The sequence below is a fragment of the Pteropus medius genome, unplaced genomic scaffold, assembly GCF_902729225.1.
Source record: "Pteropus medius unplaced genomic scaffold, Ma_sr-lr_union100, whole genome shotgun sequence".
In the NCBI taxonomy this organism is placed as follows: Eukaryota; Metazoa; Chordata; class Mammalia; order Chiroptera; family Pteropodidae; genus Pteropus; species Pteropus medius.
In genome coordinates this window covers 1,739,816-1,760,253 of record NW_024356333.1, presented here as the reverse complement: position 1 = coordinate 1,760,253, position 20,438 = coordinate 1,739,816, and the positions used below count along the sequence as shown (strand labels likewise).

At 44.1% G+C, this 20,438-nt stretch overlaps 1 protein-coding gene and 2 pseudogenes across 1 annotated transcript; all 3 read left to right on the top strand.

Moving 5' to 3' along the window:
* Window positions 1-1,572: 1,572 nt before the first annotated feature.
* On the top strand, window positions 1,573-1,691 carry LOC120601564 (uncharacterized; annotated as a pseudogene).
* A 7,812-nt stretch (window positions 1,692-9,503) lies between these two features.
* GIMAP4 (GTPase, IMAP family member 4) lies at window positions 9,504-17,198 on the top strand. Its single transcript, XM_039861207.1, has 4 exons — window positions 9,504-9,636; window positions 11,881-11,943; window positions 15,421-16,451; window positions 16,642-17,198. Exons 2-3 carry the CDS (start codon window positions 11,895-11,897, stop codon window positions 16,329-16,331), a joined length of 960 nt encoding a protein of 319 aa, XP_039717141.1. The 5' UTR covers window positions 9,504-9,636; window positions 11,881-11,894; the 3' UTR covers window positions 16,332-16,451; window positions 16,642-17,198.
* LOC120601567 (uncharacterized) lies at window positions 10,454-10,572 on the top strand (annotated as a pseudogene).
* Window positions 17,199-20,438: the final 3,240 nt, after the last annotated feature.

Below are 20,438 nucleotides of genomic sequence, written 5' to 3'. Positions count from 1 at the left end.
TAGCACCATTGGCCCAAGGGCAGCTCGGAGGGGATGCACTTGGCCTGAGCAGTGACTGGTGAGCATAACCAGCTGCAACCCGACATGTCATTAACCAGGTGTCGGACAGAAGCGATGGCTACCCTCCCTTCAGGAGGCTGAACCTCGAAATGATTCGCCTGTCTCCTTTACTTGTCACCACAAAAAATGAAACTTTTTCTTCCCACAAGACTTGTGTTCCTTTGGCTTAGACAGTCCCAGAGGGGAACTCACGGCGTTCGGTTACCTTGTGGGGAGTGGGGGGTGGTTTTGAGAAGACGTGACCTCCAATTGACCCGAAAGCTGGACCTGGGCAATGGGAGGCTCCCTCCCACCCCACCCCTTTTGTCCCCGTGTCCCTACTCCTTCCTGGAGTGTGTGTTCACCTTGCCTTTTCCGTTCCCAGGAGCCGCCCCAAAGACACAGCTTTGAAAGTGTCAGGTGCTGTTGAAACTGTCAAGATGTGTACGAGACTCAGCCTAGTAATAAGGGCTCTGCGTAAACTTCTCAGAGCTGGTGGGCAGGCGTGGAAAAGTCCTTGCCTTAGGGCCACCCGAGATAGGTCTTCCACGTTCCCTCACTCACAAAACGGCCACCTACCCCTCTGAGGCAGTCCTCCTCTTTCTGGGGTTCTCCCCGCCCTCCTTATGGGTGCTGGTACCCAATTACATCCTAGAGGTTTCGAACCAGCATGGGCTTTTGAAACAGCAGTCAATATCTACGTTTAGGAACAAATACAGAAAATGGAGTATCGAACGCAACGGTTCTCATGTTCTGTCCTTCTTTTAAGAAGCGCTTGATTTTCTACAATTCTTTCTAAATCAGGATGTAGAATGAATGCACTGCCGCATTGCAGGAAATCATCATCATCATCGTCATCTCCATCACAGAGGAGCATTCTCAGTGCTGCGTCTGGGTGCCAGCCATTCAGCTGTCCACATCAGGGGACGGTCGCCCTGTGTAGCTGGCACAGTCCACAAGCGGTTGCCGGGGCTGCGGGGAGGCGGGGCGGGCAGGCATCACTACAGGGCGTGAGGAAACATTTGTGGCTGATGGATAGAGTTGGTGTTTTGGTGGTGGGGATGATTTTGCTGGGGGATACGTATGCAAAAACGCATTCGATTCTACGTTCTATGTATATGCGGTTTATTATATGTCAAAAATACTTATTCATAGCTTTTGCCCATTTTAAATTGTGTCGTCTTTTTATTCATAGGTTGTAAGAGTTCTTTATCTATTTTGTCCTTTGTCAGCTCTTTATCAAATATATTCACAAATTCTTTGTCAGATATGTGAAATAAAGCCAACGTTTCCTCCCAGTCCATAGCTTACCCTTCTTTCTGTCATATACTTATTGCTTAAGACGTATTTTGCTGATTATTTTTCATTCTTGTTTTCCTAATATATACATTTAAAGCTAAAATTTAACCCATAATTACTCTTTTAGCTACATCTTGTAAGCTTTAAAATGAAGTATTTTAATTATGCTTCGGTTCTAAATATTTATCAATTTCTGTTACATCTCTTTTGATTCAGGCGTCATTGAAAGCTTTGGTCTACGGCCACGGCACTCTGAACACGCCCGATCCCATCTGATCTCGGAAGCTAAGCAGGGTCGGGCCTGGTTAGCACTTGGATGGGAGACCGCCTAGGAAGACCAGGGGCTGCAGGCGTAAACAAAACAAAACAAAAAAATAAAGCTTTGGTCTCCAATTGCCAAACATATGGCATTTTAATCCTTTATCTTTTAATTACACTGGGGTCAGGAAATATGGCCTATATGATTTCAATCGTAGAAAATTTTGAGAGCATTTCTTTAGGACAAACATAACACCGGTATCAGTGAAGGGCTTCCTGTGTGCTTGAAGACAACTGACTGAAATTTTATGAAATAGTCTATACGTGTCTTTTGGATCAAGGTCATTAATCCTGTTACTTCGGTCTTCTGTGTCCTTTTTGAATCGTTCTCTGCCTGTTCTAGCAATGACAGAGAGATGTGTTAAAATCTCTCGTCGTAAATGTCGATTCGTGTGTTTTCCCTTGGGATTCAGTTACTCTCTTTGTAAATGTGAGTCCTCTTTATGCGGTACGTGTGAAAAAAAAGCCGTGTTTGAGCGTGGCGAGGAGGACTTTGTAGCTGTGTCCTGAGCACGCTACTGAAATCAACCTGCCTTCTCCACTCACGACCCTTTTTTACCGCACTCACTCTATGATTTCCTTTCTTACGTAAGTGAACATCTTCCCATATATTTTTGAATTTACAAATTTCTTCCTTTTTTTGTTTATTTTCTGTCCTGTCAAGGAACACCGGGAGATCCAGAAAGCAAGGATATTTACTTGCTATTATTTGCCAATGTGTCCAAGTGCTTAGAACAGCGCCTGGCTCAGAATAGCTTCTCAATAAATATCGAATGAAGTCTGTTTCGTTTGAAATTTTTTTCTGTTTCAAATTCGATTGCTAGATTTGTTTAAATTCGATTGCTAGATTTGCCTCCGCTTCTGCTGTCAACCTTTCCCTGGTGTCACGTTTTAGATTTAAAGTTCTTTTATAATCCCTTCCAAAAACTGTGTTTCGTTTTTTGTTTTTTTTTTTAGACTGAGAGCTTTAGTGCATTTTTCATAATTATAACTTCTGATCTGTGCGGATGCATATATAAGATTTTATATTTCGCTTTCTACTTGTCTAACCTGTTCCACAATACATTTTTTTTTCCTTCTTTGTGGTTGAATTTTGATGCTGTGGGTATTTTTTTCACATTCTATTTTTCTCGTTACTAGTTTGCAAATTGCATACCATCTCCTAATTTTGTAGTGACCACCCAGCGATCGTAACACATATTCTTAACTTGTCAAAGTCTAATGGTAATCTGTATATTTATCTTCCTTTATGTAATAAATTACTTCAGAACATTTTAATTCCATTCCCACCCTCCATCTCAATCTATATATTTCTTATTGTGTATTTTAATTTTCTTCTTCTTTTTTTTCTTTTTAAACCCTAGAGGCTGTTTCTATTACCTTATACTGGTGATCTTCCTTTAAACTTAGTTGTTTGTTTGTTTGTTTTTCTTTAACCTCTGATTTACTACCTGGGATGACTTTCCTCTTGCCTCAAGTACATTCTTTAGAAATTTCTTGAATGAGGTTGTAGTGATAGCAGAAACTCATTCTTTGCTGTATGAAATGTGCTTGTTTTACCCTCGTTTCTGGCGGCGATTTTCCCCGAGTATGGAATTTGAGGTTGACTGCTATTGTCTCTCAACACACCGAAAGTGTCCTATCTCTCCTTCCAAGGTCGTTTTTCCCAGCTACCGTTAAGATATTCTCTTTGTTTTGATGTCCTACCACTGTAGTGTTCCCTGTCCCAGTGTGAATTCCTTCTCGATTATCTTCTTTGGGATTCGTTAGATATCTGGACTGACTGGGTGGGTGTATTTCATCAGTCCAGAAACACACTCAACCATGACTTCTGGAAAGACTTCTCTACACTTCTCTCTTCCACTCTCTCTTTATAAACACCATTTGCCAGTTTCGATGGCATTCTGGTCTTTTCTTTTTCAAATCTATCATCCACTCACCAATTAGAATTCACTAACTTTATGGAGGAGGTAGCCCTTTGGGGTTTACGATAAAAGATCCCTATGAGACGCCCCTTGAATCAGTCCTTGCATCTCAGGTCCGTGGGCTTTGAGAAGCAAAGTTAAGTCCTCCAGGTCTAGTAATATATCCTCAGGATGACAGCCAGATGCTGTCCTGTACTTCTGATCTCAATTTCCAGTCATACTTCGCTCTGCTTCTGAGAACGTTTATTTTCTCGCCCGCTCATGCATGCTTTAAAGACGATATTTGTAATACTTTTCAGTATTTTTAGTTGATTTTAGTGGGAGGGATAATAATGTAGATACCTAAGAGAAGTTTATTTTTATTTGTTTGGTTAGGGTTTTTTTTTTTTTTCCCTTCCTGGTTTTGTTTTGGTTTCCTGAGTTGATGGCTCGCATTCGGGTTATTTCTATTCCCCGTCGTTTCTGTCTCTTCTTTTTCTCTTTCAAATTGTAGCATTTCTTCAAGTGTCAGCTCTCCCCGGTTGCCTTTTCCAATTTCAGGAGAAATCATTAGAAAAGCTGCCTGGAACTTGGAGTGCGGGTTGTGACCGCAGGCTTCGGCTGAGGTGACAGAGCAGGACAGGCCGCTACGCTAGAATGCGGAGGGTTCTCTTTGGAGATGGGCTAATGTTTGGAGAAGACCCCTCTTCTTGAAGTGTGGGGTTCTGGATAAGGGGGAAGTGAGGGGGTTATAGAATCAGTTGTCTTATGATCACATCTTCAACTAAACCTGAACGCCTGTCTTGGATTCCTATTTAAACATATGTTCCCTTTTGTTTGGTTAGCTATTTTTAAATAATGTCCGTGCCTCTGCCGTCCCAGGGTGGAGACCCCGGGCAGGAACCGGCTCCTTGCACTCTACAGGCCCTGCCCCCCATGTCAGCATGACTGCCCTGGGGTGGGGGAGGGTTGTGGGGATTTCAGCACCTAGAGTGTGAAAACAAAATTGGAAAATTAAAACTAAAAATAAAAATTTATACAAACACCATGATTTCAAGTAATAAACAGCAAGTAAAATGTGAAAAACATGGGGGTGCTGGCAGTCCCAGCACCCCATTGCACTGTAGCTGAAATGTCTGAAGCCGGGGAGCCTCAGTCAACATTTGCGGCCACCTCAGCTGCAGCCTCTCTGGGGTCGTGTTAACTGCGGATGTCCTTCCGTGGCTCACCCTTCATCACCTGAAATTTGTTGACACCTCTTGTGGCCGATGCTTCCACTCCCTAGTATGTGAGAAGATTCTGACACATGAACGACGACGATAGACCACAGACTTTCTGGGGACCGTGCTGTGATGTGTGCGAAAGCCACCCTCTGGTCTCTTTACCACAAAATTTCCTGTAAATTGGTACGAGTATTTTTACGTGCATGAGAAAATCAATATATGGGTTGAAAAGGGGTTTTCAAAATGTGAAGAAAAACGAAACAAAACCAAGAAATGCATAAAAGACTGGAAATTGTTGAGAACCCAACTGCAAAGCCTTTGAAGCTTTGAGGTTCAGAAAAGTGCAGACATAGACTCTGTCTCTGATGGAGAGAGACAGAAGTTCACAGTGTGAAAGGGCATCGCGGTGAAGTGTTAGGACAACTTGTGGCCAGCTTTACAATCAGTTGGCCACCAATGATGATCATATCGACATCCAATCAGACCTAAATGACGGCGATTTTCGAGCTTTATTAAATTTTATTTACCAAAAATAGAATTCATTCCTTTATTTAGTAGAGCCAGTGATCAATTTTTAAAAATTATTCCCACTAGTCTTTGGTAGCTTGCATTTGCGTGTACACGTTGCAACATGTTTTCATTTTAGTTTTTATTTTATTTTTTAATTCTTGATCCTCTGACCATTTCTTCCGCCCCCCTCACCTCTGACAACTGCCAATCTGCTTTCTGGATTCATGTGAGCTGGTTTTTGTTATTTTTTTAGTTTCTACAGATAAGAAAGATCGTATGTATCGATTTCCATTAAGGACGTTGGTCTGTAGCTCTTTTTCTTGGGATGTCTGCATCCGCTTTCATGGTATGTTCAGCCTCCTAAACTAAAATGGGATGTGTTCCCTTGTCTTTTATTTTCTAAGTGTGTGTTAGATTAATATCATACAACTTTTTTACTTAAATGTTCATTGACATTTACCAACGAATTCATTTTGTCCCGGTGCTTTTATTTTTATTTTTTTTTTGTTTTTTGTTTGTTTGTTTTTTGATTTTTTTCTTTGATATAGGGCTTTGCCAATTTTTTATTTTTTTGGGGGGTCGCTCTTGCTAACTTGTGCTTTTCAAGGGATCCACCTATACGGTTGAATTTACTGGCATAAAGTTTCTCATGACTGTCTGTTGTTTCCCTCCAATATCTGTACGATTTACAGTGATATTCCCTCTTCCATTCCTGATAGCGATGATTTGTATATTTTTACCTATTTTAAATTCGTGTAGGTAGACGCTTGTCAATTTCTTTATTTTCAAAGACTCGGCTTTTGTTTTCATTATTGTTTTTCTGTTTTCTACTTCAATGATTCCTCTCCTGTATTGTTTCCTTCATTCTCCTTCCTTTAGGTCCAATTTGCTGTTTCTTTTCCACTTTTTAAATGTGGTATCTCGCAGGATTATTTTTAAAGTGTTTTTCATGTTTAATATAAGCCTTTTAAACTGGAAATCTCCCTCTACACATTGCTTTCTTGTGAAAGTATTTAGCCCAAACCTGGGTGCCGCTACAAAAACAAGTCGTAACTCAGAATGATCCTATATGCACTGATCCCTGTAATCCATATAAAGAATACCTAAGTAATGGCTGGGGGTTTCTAATGGTACTTAAAATAACAGCTGTATTTTACAGCAATCTCTGCTCTCACTCCCACAATTAATTGGAGGATGATACAAGCCTAGCTAGGCTTAAGCTGTAGACACAATAGAACTCTAGCCTTTCTGTCTTTAAGTCGCCGGTTTCAGAACCACAGAGATGCATTCACACCATGCCTATTCTTTCGGTTGGCTTTGGTTCACCTATCTCACCTAGGGACCTAGCCGTCCTTGTCGTTCAGGTTATGTTCTTCTGGAATGTTGCTTATCCTTAGTGCCTGATTCATTCTATTGCCGGGTCCTCGATTTAAGGAGAGTTACACATGGTTAAACACACACCATCCTCAGAAACTTTCGTCTTCTTTTTTATCCCCCTTTAAGGTTGTTAATAGTTTATGTCGTCACCAAAGTTCTTTCTGACTGGTTCCCTTTTATGTTTTCCATCTCCATTTTTATGGTTTCTATGTCTTCGTTAAAGTTCGCACTGAGTTCGTCTACTCGTCCCTTAAGGGCATTGAGCATCCTTACCACGCGTGTTTTGAACTCTGCATCTGATAGATGGCTTGTCTCTATTTTGTTTAGTTCTCTTTCTGGAGCTTTGCTCTGTCCTTTCCTGTGGGACATGTTTCTTTGTCTCCTCATTTGGGTTGCCTCCCTCTGTTTGTTTCTATGTATTAGGTAGGGCTCCTAAGTCTCTCGGTCATAGTAGAGTGGCCTTATGAAGTAGGTGTCCTATGGGCCCAGTGGCGTAGTCTCCCCGGTCACCTGAGCGAGGTGCTCCAGGTGTGTCCCTTGTGTGGGTTATGTGTGCCCTCCTATTGTAGTTGAGCCTTGGTTGCTGTTTGCTCATCAAGGGGAGGGATTGACCCTCAGGCTCATTGGTTGTGAGGACTGGTGGTGACCAGTGGAGCAGTTGTTGTGCAGGGGTTGACCCTACAGAGCTTTAGCTGGGCTCTGGTGCCTGCCCTATTTGCCCTCGAGTGTGTCCTCCCCAGATGCGGCCCTGAATGGTACTCCAGCTCCAAGCCTGCTCAATGCAGGCCACTGGGTGTGCCAGCCCAAGGCCCTCTTGGGAGGGGTCCAGCTGCAGGCCAAGTTCAGCTGCTGCCCGTGCACTTCTGAGGCCACCTGGTAAGCATCACCAAGCAATCAGCAGATGGCTGTCACCTGTGCTGGGCTTATAGGCACCTTGAGAAGCTGAGCCAGGAACTGAGGCTGGCTGCCACTAGTGCCGGGCTTGGGACTGCTCAGCAAAAGGTACAGGGCAAACTGAGGCCAGATGCTGCTTCTTTGGGTTTTGTGAGCCTTTGACAGATTTTAGGAAAGTCTGCAAAAAGAGCCAAGTCAGGCCATTTGTATGGAATAAACCCCTGGAGGTGGATTGGATGGGCCAGCAAGTTGGGAGAGGCGGGGTCTCAAGGAATCACCTGGGCAGGGTGACCTGTGTTAATCAGGTTGATGGAGAATCAGACATGGCGGCCACCTGTGTCTGCAGGCTGAGAGCGGAGAGGGCTCAACAAAGGAACAATGGATACTGCCAGCACTTCTGCCTGGGAGAAAGCCGCCTCACCAGCCCTCGCCCTGAAGCCCGACAACTCAGTGTCACCCTATATGTCCCCGACACTCCTCGAGCAGCTGCCCCGGCGCCGGAGCTCAGAGTGAGTGAGTCCATCAGCGAGTAAGTCCTCGCGTGGCCTGCTCAGCCACCATTTCCTCTGGTTTTCACAGCCAGAGGTTGAGGGGATTTCTTTTTCCGGCACTGGAACCTTAAGCTGGGGAGTCCAGTGTGGAACCGGGACCTCTCGTTCCTCCAGGGGGAGTGTGCTTTGCAGCCGAGACGTCCCTCCCAATGCTCAACCGCCAACGTGAGTATGGGACCTGGATGTTTTACGTCTCCACCCCTCTTATCAGTCTTGAGGTGACCTCTTATGTATGTCTCCAGTTGTAGGACTTTCGTTCAGCCAGACCTAAGGTGACTCCCAGTAATGGTTGTTCTGTAGTTTTATTATAATTTCGGTGTGGTCGTGAAAGGAAGTGAGCGCAGTGTCTCCCTTCTACGCCATCTTGACTGGACCTCCGTAAATCCCTTTTATAGTGGGATCCATGTCTCTAGAGAAGAGGGACCCCCATTACAATATTCTCACAATTTCCATTTTCATGGCGGTTAGTGTCAGAAATTGTCAGAAACCAGCCGACCAAGTCAAACCAGGTACCTGAATGGGGGAGACTGAGAAAAAAGAGAAGACAGACAGGGTGCAGGAGGGAGAACAGATCTCACAACTGCCTCTCCGAGTTTATTTCTTATGCTTCTTTTTATACATAATCTGTTCCTTTGTGTATCTCAAGATAACATAATAAAAGTAACATCCTGAAGATGGAGGTACAATCGACACTTCCTTTGATACTCCCTTTGTCTATACTTAATCTTCTTCTTCCTGGAATTCCACAGAACCAGCCTTTTCCCTTTTATATGCAAGCAGGCCTCCCGAGATAATCCATGCACTCTTTTGAATTTTGGGAGCTTTAGCTCCCTACAAGAAATCAATGGTTAGGTTATTCTACATGGTTCTAGTACCATCTCACGGGGTGTCTTTGGGCTCATCCGAATTAGTTAAATGAAGACCAGCGAGACTCTCTTGCTTCTAGCAGGTGATTCAGGCAACACATCTTGAAATAACAGCCCCCTCTCTCTCCCATATAATTGGGAAGAAGGAGAGGAGGTGGGAGTTGCTTACACGGAGACAGGCCTGAAGCATTAGGGGCAAATGTTGGGCTGTGAGGCCAGTTGTGCTGAGAAGTGGGTCTTTCAGAAGAACTGGCCACTCTGGTTTTGACCCAGCAGTTTCTTCCAGAACTTCACAGTACACCCCATATTTCTTCCCTCCCTGTAGAGACTTTGCATGATCCAATATAAAAGCCACTAGGCAGACGTGACTATTTAAATTTAAATTAGTTCAAATGAAATAAAATTAAAAATCTAATTCTCCAATCACACTCATCATATTTCATGTGCTCGACCGCCCGTGTGGCCAATGATTACCATATTAAGCCTCATGAAGCAATTCTTCTTGGTAAAAAGTTCTTTTAGTGGGCGGTTCTCTTGCATGAGCAAGTTTGGACGGCTCCTCCTCCCCTCACTTTCTCTTTCCTCCTCCCTCTCGGTGTGCTTGTTTAAAATTACCTTCAAAGTCAGAGAAGAGAGCTGGACCCAGATTTTTCAGGTAAAGGAATACGGGAGTTGGGGGACAGGTGAGGGAGGGAAATGTGTGACTTGGTGGAGAGGAGACTGTATCTTAAATCTGTACCTTAAACTTCCCGGCAAACTTGCTCTCAGAATATATTTCTCGTTGCTTTCTGTTTCCTGTCTCTGCTGCTTTTAGGCTGTAAATGTTTGAAAGGCTGAGCCCTACAGATTAATACCTCTGATCAGGGATTGCTGATCAGAGAATATTGTACGAATAAGTGACTCCTTTCACTATTTACAGAATTTGTAATTAAATCTGAAACTTCAGGGACAGAGTTGAGTGAACAGAGTCAGCTCTGAGGGCAGCTGGTGGGCGAAGAACCCCAGGATGTGTGAGAAGCTCTGTCCCTCACCTCCTGATATCGATCGCCAACATCCACTTTGTGTCCAAAGCCAATCTGTAAAAATTCTGTGATTTCTCTTCCCGGTTTACAGGAAGCTGTTTTCTACTCTCTCTCCTTAAAGGAAAAAGAAACAACTCTTCTTTCAAAACGAGTGTCTGTCTTTCTGTTTGTATCTGATGCCTTCCTATTAGATGAGCCTGTTCTTCAAGCATTTTCAGCCTTTCCCAGTTTAGGTCTGCTTCATGCGGCTTTCTTAAGCAGCGTTCTCCATGTTTATAGGTAGCAATGAAACAAAGTATTTAAAACAATGCTATGTTTCTATGATGCAAAACATTGATTAATAAGGAAAGGATAATCTTTTAGATGTAGACTGAACATAAAGACCAGAGAGAAGGCAAGAGTCAGGGGGATTTTTCGATCAATTTATTTATTAAACGAATATTTATTGAAGTCTACAGCCTTGTCACCCTGAACAAGCCCGATCTCGTTTGATCTCGGAAGCTAAGCAGGGTCAGGCCTGGTGAGTACTTGGATGGGAGACCACCTAGGAAGACTAGGTGCTGTAGGCATAAAAATTTTTTTAAAAAATAAGGGATTGTAAACTGATAAGGTCCTTGCAATCTGTGGTCAACCAAGAGTTGCCTCGTCTAGAAAATAAAGATAATAATAATAAAAAAAGAATATTTATCGAGAACCAGTCTCGTCTAGTATGGCGCTTGTCTCTCAGGAACAAAGGAACATATAAGATTCAGATGGCCATGCCATCACAAAGCTTACAGCCTAAAGGGAGAGAGTCATAAAAGCATACAAACAACTTCCTATTGTGATCTGTACTCTCTGGGATCCCTTGGGAGCGAGATAAGCACAAACATAAAGTGGACCACACCTCGGCTGTCTTATGGGTGTTGATGGTGCTGAGGGCAGAGGTGCTGGAGAAGCCTCTCTGGAGAAGCGGGGCCTGAGGGCTGAGCAGGGGTGCGGTGGGCATTGCGCTGGGGTGGGGGTGCTCCAAGGCGAGGGCACTCTTCTACTAAGGCCTAGAAGTTGAGAGGAGCTCAGTAGATTCTGGGAACACTGAGCAGGCAGTGTGATTAAAGCCTTTTGAGAGAGAGACTAATGGATCACACAGGGTCTTATGGACCATTCCGAAGATTTTCAACTATTCAAAAAGAGAGAGGGCGGGGAGGGGGTGGAGAGAGAGAGAGAGAAGGAATAGAAAGCCATTAGGGAATTTAAACAAGAAAAAAAATCAGATTTTTGTTTTAAAAAGCTCCTGAATATAGAGTAGAAAAGAAATCAGAGATAAGATGATCCGTTACATAGCAAGCAAATGACAGCGGCTTGGATTAACATAGCATTTGGTGAAGGTCTAATGAGCAAGTGAAGGAGAAAGGCATAGGTGACCCTAAGACTCTGCTGGAGCCACTGGCTGAGTGGTGATGCCATCTATCAAAATGGGGGCAGAATCATTCATCTGCGGGGGAGGAGGGTTTCCTTTTGGCTGAGTTCTGTTCGAGATGTCCACGGACTTGCCAGATGGAGAAGCTGACTGGGGCTAAAAGTTAACTCTGAGGAAGGTGTAGGCTACACACTGCGTGCAGACAGCACTGGAGGCCATAATTCACGAATAGAGGGTGGAGAAAGGGTACCCAGAACCGGTGCTGAGGAAGTGCTTGAAGCATTTATGTTCGTGCAGAGGAAAAATGTAGCAATCTGGAAACGAGACTGACAATGGAGAACTGTGAAGTGTTGGGAAATAGGGAAGGAGAAATCAAGTAACAAGTTCAAGGGAAAGAAGAAGTTGTTGGCTACGTGAGATTTCGGGTCCCAGTTACTTTCTATCTCCTTATAATGACCGTTCTGTTTTGCATCTACAGGAATTCAAACTCCAATGGCGGCTCAATCCTGCGATATGAGTGTAAACCTCAGGACCTCTCCCGGTGAGATGGTGTTCGGGCTCCGCACACCAGGCTGGAGGGAGGGGACCTGGCAGGGTGGTTCTCCTGCCCTGTCCGCCATTTCCCATCTGAGCAAGAACAAAATGTCCCCAACCCCGTTTTTTATTTTTTCTTCATTGACTCTGCTCTTTCTATGCGCTCGGCCATCTAACACTTTCTCCTTGTGATGCGGCATAAGAAGAGGGGTTAAAATATCCGGATCGAGTCAGGCCAGACGACATTTTTTTTTACCTCCTACTTCCTACAATGCAGACACACCAGAACAGCCAGCCGTATCCTCTCTGCTTGCTTTTCTGCTTCTCTCTTCCACTTGGGAGAGGCTTAGGAAGGAAGGACAGGAGAGTCATTGAGGTCGCTAATCTCCCTGCTCCCGGTGGCCTCACGATAACCAACGAATACAGGAAACTGACTCACTTGGCTTCTCACGCGGCCGTCCCTTGACTTCCTTGTCCATAGAAACTGGCTATGGCAGTGGGACTTCTCCCCTCTTAGCAAAATGCTCCACAAGATAGTGGCCTGAAACATCATCCATCGCGTTGGTTCTAGATTTTGTGAGTCAGCTGGGCAGTTCTTGGGTCTGGGCCAAACTGGCTCATCTCAACCAGACTCATTCATGTGGTAAGCTAGTGGTTCAATATATAACTGGATAATCTTTTAAAAAAGTTAAATTTATTGGGGCGGCATTGGTTAATAACATTCTATAAATTTCAGGTGTACAGTTCTATAGTACATCGGCTACATATTTCATTGTGTGCTTGCTACCCAAAGTATAGTCTCCTTCCGTCACCATGTATTTGACCCCCTTTACCCTGTTCATCCCCGCCCCTGCCCCGCCTTAGTAACCTCCATACTGTTATCTGTGTCTATGAGTTTGTTTTGTTGGTTCATTTGCTGTTTTCTGTTTTCTATCTGAGTGAAATCATTCAGTTCTTGTCCTTTTCTGTCTGACGTATTTCACTTAGCATGATGCTCTCAAAATCCAGCACCTGGATAATTTGAGATAGCCCCATGGACACGTCTGGTAGGTAGCAGGCTCTTGGGCATTCCAGGGTGACAGAGATAACTGGGCCCTGTGTCCCTCAGCATCAAGCAGGTGAGTCCAGACCCCTTCAGGGAGTAGATGCAGGGTCCTGAAGAGTCGAAAGATCAAGCAAGCTTCTGTGCATCAGCTCTTTCGGAGTCTCTGCCTGCATCGTGCTTTTCCTACCCTATTTTACCACCTGGAGCAGTCAGGTGGCCTCGCCAGATTCAGGGTTGGAGAGACAGGCTCTGCATCTTGATGGGAAGAGCTGCCGATCCACATCCCAAAGAGGCACAAGTACAGAGATGGGAATAATTCATGGCCCGATCTGTAATCTGTCACGTAGATTGCCGTCCATGATCAGCGTTAGCAAATTGTCGCAGTGTCAGAGCCTTTGGTGGCTTTTGGTCTCACTTCCCCCGAGTTTCCTACTCCCTCTCTCTGTGGCCAGCTAATGCTCTCAGGTTACCCTCAGGCCGGAGTCTTCCATTGTGACGCTAACTATGTAATAATCTGAACTCCCACTCACATTTTCCCTGAATCTTAGCCATCCCGTATTCAGTGCTCTCAGCCCCTGGAAATTTACTGCTCTTCATCCCAGGATTCCCGTGATCCAATGTGGGAAACTCTGCCTTAGGGACGGTTTTACTCATCCCTGCATTAGCAAAAGCTTCCCCCTCAGGTGTCTGGAAGAAGGGGATTGACTGCAGATTTTGTGGAAGCTATAATATGGGTTCTGCAAAATCTCTCTTCTGTTTGGCGGATATTTTTAAAGGATGATTCCAATCTGTAGACTAGACTGAGGGGGGCAGAATGAAAGTAGAGAGACCAGTTAGGGGGCTGCTGAGGCATGGGTGGTGATACCGGTCTTCGAAATGGAGGGAAAGGGACAGATTTGCGTATGGAGCCAAGAACGTGCTAAGGGGCTGGATATGGGGAAGAGTGGAATCAAGGGCGATCCCCAGATTTCGGGGCTGGGGAACTGGGTATCAATGGTGCTGATATCTCTGAAAAATCACGTGGAGTGTACAATAGCGTCTATAACATTGTCGGTGAGGTAGCGTATGCACTATCTCAAAGCAGAGATAGATGGCTGGACTCGAGTCCTCCTCCAGCGAACAGTCTTGCTCAAAGGCTGTGCCGGACGGGTCTGCCTTCTCAGAGAAATGGGCTCCCAGAGGTAGCTGTCAGTTGTCTTGTTGTAGCCGCCAGCCCCCGAAAGACACACGGACCACCAGGAATCGGTGAGTCATAGGAATCACACTCTTTATTCAGCCAGCTGGGTCTGCCAGGGGTACACAGACCCCAAATTAAGCAGCACCGAATTGTAGAGGTACAGGGTTTTTAAGCCCCAAATCCCATTCTTCATTCTGTCTGAACGCAAAGGTCTAATTTTCTCCTATTCACTACCTGTCAACCTATCGCTCGGAGTGTGCAAGCGTGGAGTACAGAAGCAGAGAGCTTGTTATCAGAATGTTATGTCCCTGTGATCAAAAGCCTTTTGTTCCCATGGCGATAGTCAAACGGTACCTTCCTACAAGTAATAAATCTCAAGTAGTCATTTTTCAGCCACCACAGTCTTCTATGGCTCGCTCTGTGCTTAATAAACCCTGAGGATTTCAACCTTATAGACGCATTAAACAGATAAGCAGAGAATTACTGAATGTAAATATGGTAAGAGCTACGCAGATGACTTGGTGTTTAAATTAAGACACAGTTATTTTGAAAACATCATTTCGGGTGATATGCTGTGCTGTCCTGTTATTGACCTTCAACTTTCCTAAGAAGTGGATATGCTTAACCGAATAAAACTGAGAAAGTATAACTCTACTGAAGCTAGTCCATTTGAGTTAGTATTATTATTTATTATGTAGCAGGGGACTTCAGAGTAACTCTACAGAACTGTCAATACTTTCTGGCTATAAGTCTTCAACATATTAGTTTAAAAGAGAAAAACTTCCCTAGATTTCTACACTAAGGTCGTAACTTTAAATGTAAGGTGTTTTGTTTTCCTCTGGGTCATAATCCCTGACGACACGGTTGCATGCGTGAAACATAAAGGGACACTCTGTCCTTCTGCACGGTGAGGTCCCAAAGTCGGATTGTGTGTTACTTCCCGCCTTCGCTTTTGAGGAACAGCTACCAGCATCAGCTCAGAGTTCTCGTCTTAAAGCATTTTGCCCCCTCCTCCGTGGGCACTTAGCTACCAAAGGTCAAAGCAGGCAGCTCCAGGAAACCCCGAAAAGTGCCCCATTCCTTAAGAACTGCGAGAGGCCCAGGGCTTCGGGTCCCTAGCGGGCAACAGAAAAGGGCACCAGTTGCTAGAAGATGAGCTGGAACAGGAAACGGGGGTTGGGGGCGGGGGTGGATGGCGGGGCTGCAGGGGAAACAGTTGGAGTTCAATCCTAACACTGTGGCTTTTATTTCCTGAAACCAAGACCCCAGAGCTTCGCAGCTGAGACTTGTCTTACTGGGTAAGACTGGAGCAGGAAAAAGCGCCACAGGAAACAGCATCCTTGGAGAGAAAGTGTTTCATTCTGGCATTGCAGCAAAATCCATCACCAAGGTCTTTGAGAAACGGAGCTGCATGTGGAACGAGAGAGAAATTGTTGTCGTGGACACGCCTGGCATTTTCGACACCCAGGTACCCAAGGCCGAAACGCGCAAAGAGATCGCTCGCTGCATCCTTCTGACCTCCCCAGGACCTCACGCTCTGCTCCTGGTGGTCCCGTTGGGCCGTTACACACCAGAAGAACGCAAGGCCACGGAAGAGATACTGAAAATGTTTGGGCCCAAAGCTAGGAAGCACATGATTCTCTTATTCACCCGGAAAGATGACTTGGATGGCATGAGTATCCATGATTACTTACAGGAAGCCGAGGAAGGCATAGGAGAGCTCATGAGCCAGTTTCGCGATCGCTACTGCGCGTTCAACAATAAGGCCGTAGGAGCTGAGCGGGAGAACCAGAGGGAAGAGCTGCTGACCCTGGTCCAGCGTGTGCTGACGGAAAATGGTGGACGATACTACACGGATGAGATGTACCAAAAGGCTGAGGAGGAGATTGAGAAACGGATCCAAAGGGTGCAAGAATATCACAGAACAGAGCTGGAGAAGATAAGAAGGGAATATGAAGAGGAAATCAGAAAGCTGAAGGGCGAGCTGCAGCAGAGAAGCAGAAAGGCACAGATGATGGCGGAATTGGCAGAAAAGGAGAAAATCTATGCTTTAAGACAGCAAAATGCCAGAGATGAAGTTATGAGTCAGAATGGAATATTCGAATTCATCGTGAGACTGTTGGAGATTGCCTCTCATATTTTCTCACGTCTGTTTGAAGACGAAAAAGCTTAATGAAAATCTGTCTATATTTCCTGCACATTTCCGGGTGCCCCTGCCCCACATAAGTCATTCGCTAAAGTCAGAGCTATCTGATTCTGTCTGTCGCGCTCTCGGGACTAGCGGGTGTAGTAACAAGTTCACTGTTGGCAGTTGGTAGACGCTTGATTGATTTAAGGGGGGAGGGACAAATTCTCAAGTTTGTAGAACCCCAAAGCAGAAAGTATGGATGCTCCCTATCTGTTGAATTCTTTCTCAAAAGCACAGAGCAAGGGAATGCAGGAGACAGAACAGAGAAGGCTTGGGGTCATCTTTATCTCTAGTCAACGTTTCTCCTCTAGATTCTTTCCAGCTTGGCAAATATTCTTCATCTGTTGCTTCTGAAACTACTTTATTTTTGCCTTTAGGACCTCTGTGATCATTTTATCCATGCGGCTTGTTAGAAAAGTCACTTATTTCTATTAGGTAATCTATAAATAGGCTTATAGAATTCTTTCTAGATGAACGTAAATTTGTCTAATGACAATTTTTATGGAAGTACTCAAATTGTTCCTTATCGTCTGCCCACTCTCTGAAGAACAAAGAGTTTTCTGGAAAAGGGATTTCTCAGAACTCAACTAAGGGAAATTCCAGAATGAGCAAAAGACAGAGATTCAACAGATAAGAGAACAATGGCGTATTCCCATGTCTCTGTAGAGAGCCTTTGACCATCCTCAAGGTCACCAATTTGCTGAATAACCAGTTCTCTGCCTTTCTGTTGGGACCCCACCTTCATCCCCCGCACCTTGATTGCTTACGGGTTGTGGGTCATCCGCACAGAGCTGCCCACCCACTTGAATTGTTTGCTTATTGTTATTGTAATAAAACTTTTCTGTTCTCTCATATTTGTGTCACACTGGAATCTGTTTTACCTTAGGAAATCCCACTCATACCTCTAAGGACACAGAGATGAATCTCACTTTCTGGTAAAAGTTCAAGATGATTTTGGAGCTAGGTTTGGTCTACCCTCAAGACATGTCCCCTTCTCCTTTTCCCTGGAAGTTTGAGCCACGTTTCTTAGCCCCTCTGCCCGGCAAAACCCATATTCTCCACGGATTCATACACTATGTGCTGATAGAAATTCTGATAGAATTTCTGAGACCTCTGTGGTTTTCCTAGTGCAAAAAAAAAAAAAATTCATTAATATATGGATAACAATAGTTGAAGTCTGTCCATTTTCTACTTTTCTACCAGGTACTCCTAACCTAATAATTTCTAGGATTTCTCAAAGCGCTCTTCCATGTGATACCAACATGTCCTGGTGCCTCTATGCCAGCCCTTGCTCTGCCATCTTAAAATTGGCTTCTCCATGCCTCATACCATTTTGACCCAAATAGAACATATACCTATCCATTACTTCCCCAAAACACAAATGACTTTAGACCGTACATTTAATATAAGTTAGCGAAGGCCCACGAATAAGAGAAGCAGCACATAAAGAAGCTCAAGATTCCTTCAAAGATAGTCACTAAGAGTGAGATAGGTTTGGTTTCGCTCTGCAGGACACAGGTGCACTTGGCGACTCTCGTTATTGCTGGAGTTTTCGTCTAATTAGTACTTTTTCTATTTCAATTTTTTTCAGTAAACCAGGATTTTGATTTATTAATTAGGTCTGATGTTTCTTCTTCACAACTACATAAATTTTTGTTTTCCATACTTGTGCTTTCTTTTGGTTGACTTAATTGTATTTTCTCTTGTTTTTTTTTTTGACTTGAGGATTTAATTCATTTTTATTCTTTTATTTTTACCAAAAAAGTCTTTGATGCAAAGCATTTTCCTCTGATCGCTTCTTTAAATGAATCCCATGGCTTCTGATATTTAATATTTTCATTATTGTAATCTTTAAGACATTCTAAAATCTTCATTTTTTCCTTCCTTTTCAACAAGAGAGGTATTTTTACTAGGAGATATTTTAATTTCCAGATGGAAGAACCTTTTTTCCTAAAGTAATTTCTGGTTTTATTGCCTTGTGATCAGAAGGAGTCGTCTGTAATATTTCTACTTCATGGAATTTGCTGATGTTTGCTATGTTTATGATTATGATTCATTTTTCTGAATGTTCCATATGTGTCTGCAAAAAGGGCATATGCTCTGTTATTGCAAAGAGAGTGTATTTTCTATATATCCACGAGATCTATTTTCTTCAATATGTTGTTCTATTCTTCTACCTCCTTCTCTTTTTTTTTCTACTTTATTTATTTTGTACTGAAAATGGTGTACTAAGATCTATTATCCAGGCATTTTAATCCGTTAGGATTAAATGGATTTAAACCTATAGGATTAAATGGATTAAATTTAATCCATTTAATCCTATAGGTTTCGCTTTATATCCTTAAGTATTATATCTCTGATGTAGAATTTGTGAGAGAGGATAATGAGATAGGGAAATACTTTATTGTATTTAATTCTACTTTTAGTTCCTCTTGAGGTAATAGTGCTTTTGTAGGAAAAATAATTCAAACTTTAAATATAATTCAAACAAAAATAATTCAAGCTTGTGAAAGTGAGTCCTCTAAGACTTGAAGTAAATTATTCCTTGCGGAACAATCTAGAATTCACTGGAAACAGCCTACACGGCAAAATGAAACATAGGCTACATTTAGAATATACAAATAAAACGTACATTTTTAACTTTTTAAACCTTTCCCAGCTCCCACCCATTACTTCTAGAGAAAAATCTAATGAAATGTTTCATCTTGTTTAAACCAGTCCAATGTGGTCTGTCGAGGAGTTCCTTTAGATGGTGTTCGGCTCTCTATTGAGGCGATTTGGGGAGCCGCCCCGACCCCTGCAGCCATTGTGTTTCTCTCCCTCAGTGCGGATGAATGTCCTTATGATGTTGTAGTTTACAGAGAAAGATGGGGTTCCCCGACCTCAACATCCGTCTCCACTTGTTGGGCGATTGATGTTCCTTGCCTGTCAGGCCTCTGAAGTCCCACTGGCCCCCAACAAGGAAGGCCGCAGGCTGGTGTGACCCAGAGTGAATTTCTCAGTCCAGGCGGTGCCCTCTGGGGGCGGGGGCCCCGACGCTGGCTGACTTCACCACAGCTCTGCTCTCGCTCATCTAAAATGCTTGGTGGCTGCTCCGACAGTGACTCTCATTCCCTGCTAGAATATCAGCTTGACGGGAATGCTGGCTGCACATCAGAGAAATGTCGCCGAAGTGGCTTAACGAGCCAAGGGTTCCGTTCTGATACAACGAGGAGTTTACCGTGGTTAAGCCCAGAGCCCATGGAACTCTCCAAAGAACTTGATTTTTTTCTCCTTACCTGCTCCACCTTTCTTGGCAAGTAACCTTTGTCCTCCCGGTGGCAAGACAGCTGCTCTACCTTCAGCCTCAGGTCCGAATTACAGGTGGAAAGCAGATAGAAACAGGGAAGGAGACAGATGGCACCTCTCTCTCAAAGGCACAGCCAACCCAGAAGTCCCCACATGACTTCTGCTCATCTCTCACGGTCCTATGGGTAGCCCAGCTGTAAGAGACGCTGGGCAACGTGGCATTTCACATGAGCACCTTGCTTTGGGAAGCAAGATTATAATTTTGCTAGGAAGGAAGAAGGGGGACATGGCCGGGAAGCAGAAGACAGGCGGCATGTGCCTCGAGCCGGCTGGGGGAGTCCGCTCCGCCCTCCCCTCGGAGCCGCTTCTCCTCTGTGGTGCGTTCTTGTCAATCACCCAACCAACCTTTCGACTGATTCTCAACTCTTGTTCATTCTACACACGAACCAAGGAGAAGATAAGAAAATAAAACCTTAGAGCTTGAGTCTGGATCCACAAATAAGCCGTAGGTCAGGGGCTGTCGTCTTTTGACAAAATGCTATTGACAGTTTTTTAGTCTCAGAAGCTGCTTGTTCAGGGTTTTCCCTGTATGTTCTGAGACATTAGCGTGCGTCAGAGCCACCTGGGAGACTCATTAAAATACAAAGTTTCTGATTCAATGGGCCTGGGGTGAAGCCTGAGAATCTGCATTCCTGTCAGGTGTTCTAGATGCTGCCGGTCTGGGATTATCCTCTGAGGGAATGTACTGAGGCAAATATCCTGTGTTTGAAAAAGAAAAAAGGACCGTCACTTCAATCACGCCCA